The sequence below is a fragment of the Rhinopithecus bieti genome, unplaced genomic scaffold (assembly GCF_001698545.2).
Source record: "Rhinopithecus bieti isolate Rb0 unplaced genomic scaffold, ASM169854v2 scaffold_1558, whole genome shotgun sequence".
In the NCBI taxonomy this organism is placed as follows: Eukaryota; Metazoa; Chordata; class Mammalia; order Primates; family Cercopithecidae; genus Rhinopithecus; species Rhinopithecus bieti.
Genome location: NW_016803701.1, coordinates 2,810,093 through 2,821,639, shown reverse-complemented (window position 1 = coordinate 2,821,639; position 11,547 = coordinate 2,810,093). Strand labels below are relative to the sequence as shown.

General features: G+C 36.4%; 1 protein-coding gene across 1 annotated transcript in view; it reads right to left on the bottom strand.

The window, feature by feature from the left end:
* Positions 1-11,547, bottom strand: part of ELAPOR2 (endosome-lysosome associated apoptosis and autophagy regulator family member 2) — a 190,053-nt gene that overhangs the window by 38,675 nt on the left and 139,831 nt on the right. Inside the window, 6 exon segments of the mRNA XM_017851806.1 lie at positions 538-683; positions 686-710; positions 1,427-1,690; positions 3,208-3,345; positions 6,977-7,079; positions 7,747-7,837. Of these exon segments, the coding sequence (XP_017707295.1) occupies positions 538-683; positions 686-710; positions 1,427-1,690; positions 3,208-3,345; positions 6,977-7,079; positions 7,747-7,837 (767 nt within the window).

The following is an 11,547-nucleotide window of genomic DNA, read 5'->3' as shown; positions in this document are numbered from 1 at the left end:
TAAATGATGAATTGATGGGTGCTGACGAGTTGATGGGTGCAGCACACCAACATGGCACAAGTATACATATGTAACAAACCTGCACATTATGCACATGTACCCTAGAACTTAAAGTATATTAATAAAAAAAAGAAAAAAAAAAAGAAAGTCTTTTTCTTTTTAACACACAAAATTGACAACATGAACAACAGTAAAACTTTCTCAAATAACTTCCTGCCTAAAAAAGAGGTAAGATTGACAACCCTGACCCATTTTTATGAAAACGAAACGTCCTCAAAGCACTTACACCACAGCTCCAACCTTCGGGTTTCAACTGACTGCATAAGTGATTTGATACACTGAGAACCAGACAAGGTTGCCCCTGGTGGAGAAATCTGCCAATATTCTAGGAGGCAATAGAGGATCTAAGCAATCAAACTTCATTTTCTGATACTTGGTTGATATCCATAGAGAATTCACTGGTCCATTAACACAGAAAATATCAACTCGATCGGAGCTGAAATACAGGTCCATCTCACCTTGACAGTCAGAACTCACCTCATGCCCACACAAACTGATGTTGAAGAAATGGAAGTATTTTGTTCCTTTGGAGGTGAAGCTGGGGCCATTCATTAATGAGCCCACACTGCTGAGGTTGCTAAAGTCATAGTGCAAACTCTGATTTTCTTTTTCATGGTAGAAAAGCAGTCACTATAGCAAACCGAATGGTCCTTTGATTAAAATAAAGAAACGATATAGCAGGAAAGAAAATATTAGCTGCTACTAAAATGTATTTGAAAAAAGTTCTAGGTGTAAAAACTATTCCAGTAATTTAATCTTAGCTATAATATACTTTACTACACTAATATCAAGAATTTCTAAACTCTAACTAGATTTTTCTAGCCAGAGTTCAGAAAATTCAGAATCTTTTAAAGACAGAGTAAAGTTATCCTCAAGTTTGTTCCTTGTAGAAACTATATTTGTTCAGAGTAAAGAACAATAGTAAGAAATAGCCAAAATTCTGTTATGTAAATTTAAACAGACAGTAAAACTGCTTTGTCCTTCACTCGTAATATGGCATCAATCTTTGCCATTAAAAATTTTAAGAAACACTAGCTGTTCCCAGATGACTGCTATAGCCAGCCTACAGATAGGTAGTTTATTTGCTGTACCTAAACAATACACAAGAAATCAGTTTTAATATTTTGGAAAAGCATTCTTATTTGGGAGCTTTTAATATTTTGTGTCACCAGTAACTAGTACTTTCATGACATGCAGGAAGTGTTTAATAAATGCAAGAAGGGAGAAAAGAGAAACGGTAAGCTGAAAGTCTTATTTCAGAATAAATAGCAACCTCATAGCTCCCAAAGAAACGTTAAGGAGAACCCTTAAATTTCTCTATTAAAATGTGCTTTCATGCGGATACCTGAAATGCAGACCCACTTACCTGATTGCTTTTACTCCCAGGCCCACATGGAATACAAGCCTCTTTGCCATAGACCTGATGTATGGACAGGTAGGTGTCAGGTGGACATTCCTTGCACTGGTTGGTTTCTTTCTCAATGTAGTGGCCTGGAGGGCAGGGGACACACGATGAACCCGACTGTTCAGAACCGAGGGCACAGGCACGGCATGAGGATGCCACCCCATCAACTGCATTAGTGGCTGTGATAGAATAAATCTTCACCATGTCATTGATGAATCGTCTATTCTAAAAAAAGAGCAGAAAGTAATGACTTCTGCCTTGGGGCTTAGTTGTACAACCAGATTATGTCTTATGTTGATATCATCAAAATAACTAAATAGAGTGTTCCAGCCTAATAGTTTGTAATTGACAATAGATTAAAATCACTGCTATTTGGTTCTTCTTTTTAAAAATCTTAAATCTTGACACTAGAAACTAATTTCCACAATAATAGAGTTCCAGGAGTTTTGTCACAATTACTGTGAGATCTGTCACAATTGGTAGAAATCAGGATGCAATTATAGACCTCATATCAGACCTCATATCCAGAAGAACTAGTATAGTTTGAAGAGAGGAACAGTTTTTTATCTCCCAACATTGTTTATTCACATCTTAGCCTAAATCAAATGATACAATAGGATGTTGAAAGTGTGGCAGGGTAGAAATGCCTTGGAATGGGGATTAGAAAATCTTAGAAGACTAGGACCTCTAGTCACACACAAACATTAACTGTGTTAAATCAATGCAATCACACAATTTCATTGAGTCTTCCTTTCCTTCTCCAGTCCTTTCCCTAATCAACATACAGAAAAGATGCGGACTAGAGAGCAAAAACCTGGGACTTATTATGATTTTCCTTCTTGTAACACTGGGTCACTTTAAGGTCTGGCTTTAATTAAGCAGTGGGCATTACTCTATCAGTACAGAGAAGTGTTACCCTAGACTACTTAATGCTTTTTGTCTGGGACAAAGATAAATGGAAGGCAAGGAAGGGTTCATGCCCCACAGGACGGTAATCTTAACAATTATAAGGAATAACTAGAGTCAAGTACAATCTGGGGAATTTGTTCCCCACTGAAAGCCTGAAGAGAAGAGAAAAAGCCATACATTTGCCACCATAGCATTACGGCCACTTTTGAACAAGTGGTTTATCTTGTTCTCACCTTGGGAAGGTTACATCTATGGAGATCTACAAAATAAGTCCTGCTACTATTGAAACATATGGTACAATGGAATATACTTAGGGGAGGAATAGGTCTATTCTGGCAGGGAAAATAAAATAAAGGAAATGATTCTGTGTGTTAGCTCAATGGTGTGTACCTACACATTCTCCAGGCTGTAAAGGAAATATTACTGTAACGAAAAAATAAAAAGACACTAGTTAATGGCTCTTAGATAAACATCAGATGACTCAGATGAAGAGGAAGAAAGTTGTCCATCTTCACAAAGCCTCAGAAAGCTTTAAAACAAGTTATTTTAGAGAGCTGCAAAATTAGATTTTCCTTCTCATAAGTTTCCAAAACTATATTTGTTCAGAGTGAAGAACAATTCAAAGACATGTTGTTATTTTATTCCATACATTCTTACTATCAAAAAATAAAAAATTATCATTTTTATACCACCGACTCTATAACCAGATTATTCATTCTATATTTTTAAAGAAGCAGTCTTTTCTTCCAAATTTGAGTGATCACTTCGTATGTATCTCCACAAGGGGGCATGATTAGTGTGTTTAAAGAAAAAAAAAAGTGCTTGGAACTTACATCTTGACCCTGATTAGTTCTCTGGAATGCCCATGTAAATGTAAAAGTTGCATTCTTGAAGATGATATGGGTGTAAGCTTGTTTTTCTTTGGTTCCACCCCATGATTCTACCACATTCGTACTTTTTCTATTAATATCCTAAAACACAGTAGAAAAAAATATATTCAAATAAAGCACAAACTCAACATTAATATACCTGTGTATATATTACAAATGTATTTATATTTAAAGTAAACCAGAGTTTATGACTATTTGCAAACAGAACATGTAATCCCAGAACTCTTAAAACTTACCTTCAGGTCTGCACAAGCACCTCACTCACTCAGTAATCACAATATATCAACCACATTGTTCATGTAACTTGAAAGAGGTCTCAAATCATAGTATGTTAAAGGGTTGCGGTTTTTTGATTTTATTGTCTATTTTTGTTTCATGTATGTCATCTGGCTTGGGATATATACTTAGAAGAGGAAACATAACTCCTCAAACTTCTTACAATAAACTTCTAAGATTATCATTGAACGGAAAGGCTTGCAATTTTTTATCTTTTTCCTTTCAGAGATTCTGATAGGGAGCTCTTACATAGGAATTCCAAGTTCCCCTGAATTATACTTGCAAGTTTCAGGGTCACTTTAACCAAGTGCATGTTAAGCAGAATGTTATTTTATGTTCATGAAATCCTCTCTTGCTTATACTTGACTTCCAAAAGATTTAATTTATATTTTATTTCTTATTTATTTAACTAAATTCAAGATAATATTAAAATCACACAAATTTGTGATATTCCAACTGATATGCTGTCATTAACATGACTAGAAAGCAAATATTAATAAGTTGACCAGATAATGTAACACACATCTAATTTACATAAAAAGAAAACCAAGCCTAAACCCTGAATTTTCTAATTTTCCTGGCAGAAATCCTGATAGATCACTTAGGAATTTGGATGGGCTTCCATTAATTATCTGGGATGCTGGCAATAAGGTTTCATGAGCTCAAGACAAGTCGCTTTGTTTGTCATCCTTTGAGAATATAGGAATCAAACATGTGATAAAGTAACCAAATATGCTCTAAAGAGACACATCCTGAGTTCACACCACAGACAGGAATAACAGAAAATGCTCATCATACATTATAGAAATCCCATGTAACCAAACAATGAAATCATCATTCCCAAAAAGCAGCTCATAATATATCGATAGTGCTTCATTAAACATCATTATGGGTTACAATAAATGAAATGTAATGCATTAGTGCACATAATACCACCTTACGTTTGTGAAGCACTACGTGATATTCAAAGCATTTTATATATTATTTAGTTTGAGATCTCCAAAAGTCCTGTGAGAAGATCAAATCACACAGAGGAAAAAAAAAAATGGCAGACTTTGCTAAAAGCTAAAAGCTCTAGGATTGATTCAACAATATAAATACCATAAGATCCCTACTCTCAGGGATGCCTGGTTGAGTAAGAGAGAAAAAAACATAAATAAGTTCACACAATTAAAACAGGGATTTTTCAAAGGGTTTTAGAAGCACACGGGAGAGAGTGGCTAACTTGACTGAAAGGAGTAAGAGAGAGCTTCTGAGAAAAGGTGAAGTTTGAGCTGCCACTGAAGTATGATTGGGAGTTCACCAGACAAAACAGCAAAAGGAAGAATGTCATTCTAGCTTAGAGTGTTAACACACAGGGAATGAAAAAGTACAGAGTGTTCCACTAACACCAACAAACTCAGGTGACTAAAGAAAGGTGAGTCATAAAAGCAGGTTTGGAAACAGAGGCTGGGGAAAGAATACAAAGAGTCATAGAAACACCATGTTACAGAATTTGAAGTGTATTCAGAGGCCGTTGGTTCTCAAACTCTAAAGTATTTCAGAACCACCCTCAATGCTTGCTAAAATACAGATTGCTGCGACCACAGAGTTTCTCATTCAGTAAGACTAAGCTGAGACCCAGAAACACGCATTTCTAACAATTCACAAGGGGACCCAGGTGGTGCTGGTCCAGGGGCCACACTTTACGAATAATTGCTATGGGCCATAAAAAGCACCAAGGGAAGGGATAGCTTTGTTCTTCATGCCTCTACTGTTCAATTTTGGGGGGTTTTCTTTGTTTTGTTTTGTTTTAGAGACAGGGCCTGTTGCTCAGGCTGTAGTGTAGTGGCATGATCATGACTAACTGCAGCCTCGACATCCCAGGCTCAGGTGATCCTCCCACCTCCGCCTTCCAAGTAGCTAGGATAAAAGGTATGCACCATTGTGGCCAGCGAATTTTTTTTTTTTTTTTTTTTTTTTTTTTTTGTAGAGATGGGGTTTTGCCACGTTGCCCAAGCTGCTCTCAAACACCTGGACTCAAGCAATCCACCTGGTTCAGCTTCCCAAAGTGCTGGGATTACAGAAGTGAGCCACCACGCCAGCCTCTACTGTTGTTTTTCTGGTTAAGGATAATTTTGGCTGGGCGCAGTCACTCACGCCTGTAATCCCAGCACTTTGGGAGGCTGAAGTGGGCGGATGACCTGAGGTAAGGAATTCGAAACCAGCCTGGCCAACATGGTGAAACCTCATCTCTACTAAAAATACAAAAATTAGCTAGACGTATGATGCATGCCTATAAATCCAGCTACTCAGGAGGCTGAGGCAGGAGAATCACTTGAACTCAGAAGGCAGAGGTTGCAGTGAGCCGAGATCACACCGCTGCACTCCAGCCTAGGCAACAGAGTGAGACTTCGTCTCCAAAAAGGAAAAAGATTATTTTGACAGCAGTATAGATGAAAGAGTAGAGATGAGAAGAATGTATAGGAGACTACTGAATAGTCCAGTTAAGAGATTATATTAGTCTGCATTTCAGCAAAGGCACTGAGTATGAAAAGAACAAACTAAAGAAATAAGGAGACAGACTTGGGAGAATTGAAGACTTGTGGGTTTTTTGTGATACAGATGGCTGTACCGAAGATTATTCATGATCTTTTACTGCTACAAAGTTGATATATATATATATTTTTTTTTTCAGAAAAAAAGTCTGCCTTCATTTAAGCTATCACTAATCACAAATAAATGTTTAAGTCTCCTCACATTTTGCATATCCCGGAGAAAATTGTTAATAAACTGTTAACTAGCTACTAAAACGTCATTGGAAAAAAAAAAAAACACACAAACAAAAACAAAGCAGGTCTGTGAAGTAACTATTTAATTGTAATGTTAAACTCTTAGCCAACAACCTTTTAAATCTCACATAAGGTCTTAGTAAATTTCGTGATACTTTCCTCAAGCTAAGAGTAGAGATTTGTATGACATCTAGAAAAGAAACAGGCAACATTATGACATGAGCATAGTGAAGTCTTTTGTCTAAATGCTCTCTTTCTTCTCAGTGTTCTACATCTCCATTAATTTCTGCCCTTACTTATTAGTACAATGTGTTTTCCTTCCAGATAGTTTGAATAGCTGAATGGTTATCAGGGGAGAATTTTCATTCTGCTGGTGATATTTTCATGAAGGAATTTTTTTACCAGATTAATATTCCCTGGCCTCTATCAGTCACCCAAGCTCCCTCACTTAGTCTTTCCCATGAGGAATAAACAGGTGATTTGTGGACTTCACTGCACAATTCTTAATTACTTGAGATATTTTTTAATGTTTATAAAAGGTGCTAAGAATACCAAAAATAAAAAATAAAAAGGATTTATTATCCCAACTTGCCACAAATAAATTTACACTTGAAGGAGAATGCTAAGCTTAGAAATCTGCCTTTGAAAGCTGCCCATCCACTTACCACCATGAAGTATAAAACACAGTCGGCTGAACAGAGGGTCTCAAAGACAAATGTTATTCTTCCTAGTTCAGAACCCGTGGCTCCAGTCATAGATGTTGGTGGTCTATTTGACAGATTAAAATGGCAATATTTATAGTATGTTCTAAATACAATTTAGAATAAAATTAAGCCACTATTTTATTAAACAAAAGCCATGCTCTTCTCTTCCTCTAATCTACCACTTCCCTCACCCACAACTCCTTCCTCACTTAATCCTACCTGTCCACACCCTTCATAGACACTGAGTCCACATAACCATGGTAATATGCTTGAACCTCTTGTTGTAAATGATACCATCCATTCTAAAGGAAAAACTCCTACTGGGTAATTTCAACATGGGGAACTAAAACGAAATGGAATTAAGAAATTTCTAACATACTATTTTACCAAGAGAACTGAGAAAAAATAGATAAATAAACCAAAAGATATTCCTGCAAACAACTTGGACTGACCTCTTCATTAAGCATCCAAGAATCAAAGTTATTGTAGCATTTGGACACACTATTGTTTAAATTTTTCAGTTTTATCCAAGTAATATATAACTAACATTTATAGTTTCTCAATCACTAATTCTACAGATACTCTTCAATATAATACATTACCCTGTGACAGCTTGTTATTTACTAAGTATTTTTGCAATATTGTTCCATAAAGTAGACCTATTACTTTATTTATGTGGGGAAACAGGTGTGAGGATTCTTACAGAAAAGAATTAGAATTGTTTTCCTTACTTAAATCCTGGGATATGCAAGTTTAAGATCAGGTAATCATTGTCAGAACCTCCAGCCCCACTCTGGATATGATCTCCAGCCACCTCCCAACCTAGAAGTAATAAAAGTTATTTTATTAATAAAAATTCCATTAATGATTTCCAACAGTCTGTTTAAATAAGGTAAAAGTAAGAAGAAGCATTAGTGTTTCCATTCAAAGTTAGAAATGCTACAAATGAATTCCCTATTTTTAATCACAGTTGCAAATTTCATGCTGAGGTAGATGTTCCAAGAGGAACCAAGTGACACATTATTTTGAATAAAAGATACTTAATGGGATAACAACAGTTTTCTCAATGAAGCATGAATTGTATTTTAACTAAAATAGATGGTCTCTATCTAATCTAATATATTGAGATGAACAATCCTAGTCTTCAGGCAACAAATGTGCAATAGAAACTTCAAATTACTTAATAGAAAAGATTTGGGACCTGAGGTTCATTCTTATAGTTTGCTGTATTGTTCCCTAATTTAACCCCTGTTCTGCATTCATTCATTTATTTATTCAGCTAGCATTTACTGAGTGCCAAGAACTATGATATGCACTGGGATAGGAAGGTAAGACAAAGTCCACCCTCACTGAGAAGTCAGTAGAACATGAGTAGAACATGAACTGTCAACAGTTGTTGAGCTGTCCACACAGAACCATTATGAGGTCCGTCTTCTGCAAAGTAACAATCAATATAAACTGAAATGGCCACAGTAAAATGAGGAAAAGAGAGGCCTCTCCAACATACCATCAAGCAAGGTTATTAATTAATGGCAGTACCTCAGCATTGGCATTTCCATCTCTAAAAGAAAATATCAGTATCTGCTACCACAAGAGGTATAAGAAAGAAACTAAGGAAGAGGCTGATTCAGTGCTAGATTGACTTGGCGATTTTTGAAATATTATAATCAACAATTTATACAGAGTTGATATGTTGACTATACATCAATCAAGCTAATCTTAAAAATAATATGTACTAATGTACATACTTAAAAGAGAGATGTCCATTGTTTGGCTACCTACTGTGGTTGAAAAGACAGATAAGCAGGTAGAGAATTCTAAGAGTTGAATAGCCATAAAACAGTCTGACCCGGTGGGACAACAGGCCCTTGACTGCAGTGTAAGCAATATGAGAGGCACTTAGGTTTAAAGAGACTGCAAACTTACAATGCGGATAAAATGCAGAAGGATATTCCCACTTGGAGCAATTCTATATCAATAAAGGGAGGACTTTATGAAATGTTTCTCTGAGAACAACTCCTAGTGTTCAGAAATGCCATGAGGAGGGATAGAATAGGGAAGGGCAAAAGAAAAGAAGGCAGTACTAGGATGGTAAAGAGAGCTAAGTCTGGAGCACTAATATTCCCGCAGGAGGAAATAAACATTTCCCATGTTTGAATATTGCTTGTTGGAGAGTTCCCCAATGTCCTCCACTTTTTTCTCTGTCCTGAGAAACAGTGTTTTGACCCCTTTGAGACCTGGCCAGCTGCATGTCCTCTCCACTACCTGAAGGCTTGACCCCAAGCCAGGGCCTTGAACGTTCCCAGGCACTGATAGAGCTGTTTAGGTTGTTGTCTAAAATACTGAAAGAAACTAGCCCCAGCCTTGAGCCAAACTCCTCAAACCCTCATCTAAACTCTACAACCCGACTCCCTTTATTCCAGACACACCTCAGTAGAACATTCCTTGTCTTACTGTCCATTGTGAGGTATGCTACAGGCCCCTCTGTAGGTAAATTCCCCTAATCAATGCTTTGGACTGGATCATCGTGGTGTTTAGTGCTTCTTTTGTTGAAATCCCAACTGGCCCTGTCTCAGGACAGTTTGGGGAAGTCCCTTTTGGGAGCACCCCTGCCAGCCACTTTTGGGGCAACTCCAGCCACAGGTTTGGCCGAACAGAACACTTGTTGTTATGGGTTGACTGTGTCCCTGAGAAAAGATATGTTGAAATCCCCACCACCAATACCCATAGAAGAGACCTTATTTGGAAATAAAGACTGTATGCATATCATCAAGTTAAGATGAGGTTATTAGGATGGGCCTTAATCCAAAATGACAGGTGTCCTTATGAGGGGAGGAAAATATGGTCACAGACGTAGACACAAAGGGAGAGGATCATAGGAAGACACAGGGACACATAGACCCAGAGGGAGGATGGCCCTGTGAAGATGGAAGCAGAGACTAAAGTTATGCTGTCACAAGTCAAGGAATTCCCGGGGCTACCAGAAGCTAGAAAAGGCAAGAAGGGATATTTCCCTAAAGGCTTCAGAGAGAACATAGCCCTGCCAACACCTTGATTTCAGACTTCTGGCCTTTAGAACTCGGAGAATACTTTTCTGTCATTTGAAGCCATCCAGTGTGTGGCACTCTGTTATAGGAGCCCTAAGAAATTAAACACTGATGATACCCTTAGCAGGAAAAACACCAAGGAGAAGAAATAAAAAGATCGATTGCACTGAACCCCCTGACTCAGAACTCCAGACTGCCAACGTGGCAGCAGAGCTGTGTGTGGAAAGACACACGCATGGTAATATATTGGACAAGAAAAGCAGGAGGACAGTGGCCTCAAAGGGAAACCAGAAGGCTAGTATCAATGTAAGTGCCTTAAGTGATAGACCATTGCTGTCAAATGTGAGAAATATGTCAGCCTCACCTGTGAGTTTAAATGTTCTAAGGACCACATTTTATAATGTAAAAAGAAAGAAGTGAAATTTTAATATATTTTATTTAACCCAGTATACACAGATTATCATAATTTTCACATGTCATCAATATAAAAATTAACACTTTTTTTCATACCAACCAGGGCATCCCAAAGTCAGTAGAAAACCCAGGAAATACTGACTTTTCCTGTGCCCTAGTTGTTATTTTTATCCATTCTCAAGCATAAAAACTATATGGAACAGTGTCAACCAGAATATTGATTTCAAAAACATTTACTGCTAACCTAACACCCTAACAGCTATTATAATTTTTATACATTCCCTTCTAGTCTTTGTCCATATGCACAGTTCAATAAGGGCATATGCAATTTCATATTTTCCTTTTTCCATAAGAGTGACTCTCATATTTCCCATGTTTCTACATATGTTTTATATTTTAAGATTATTTTGTATTTAAAATCATACTTACATTTATCATAAAATAAATAAAATTTTTCTTTAAAATTTAAAAGTTGAAACCTAAAATTACTTATAACTTCATTACCTAGAAAAAAACACCATGTGCTGTGATGTTTCTTTTCACTTTATTTCAATGCATACATGTTTTTACATCACTGAGCTCTTATTATAGATAATTTTGTATCATGCTTTTATAAATTAACATTATTTCATAAGCACTTGTATAAATACTTCATAAACATGTTAATGACTGAAATAATATTTTATTATTCAGCTAAATATAATTTGCATAATTCACCAACTCCCTCCCACTACAGGACTTACCTACTGTTGATTACACACCCATTTTAACCATTTGGTTTGTTTTTACCTTTAAGTAATATAATAGAAACTATAATAAACATTTTTTTGTAAAGCTTTTCTGTATTTTCAATATTTTCTAAAAGGAATACCAATAAAAGAGTTATTGGATCAAATGAATATATTTTTAAATCAATATTCTGTGTTACTATTCTGATTTTGAAAGCAACGAGTGTCTATAAGGAATATTAAATACAGTAAACCAAATTTAAAAACAGAGTAATTCATACTTCACATAAACCTCCCATCTCCAAGGAATAGCCTTTTAACATTCTTTTAGTATTTTCTAGTG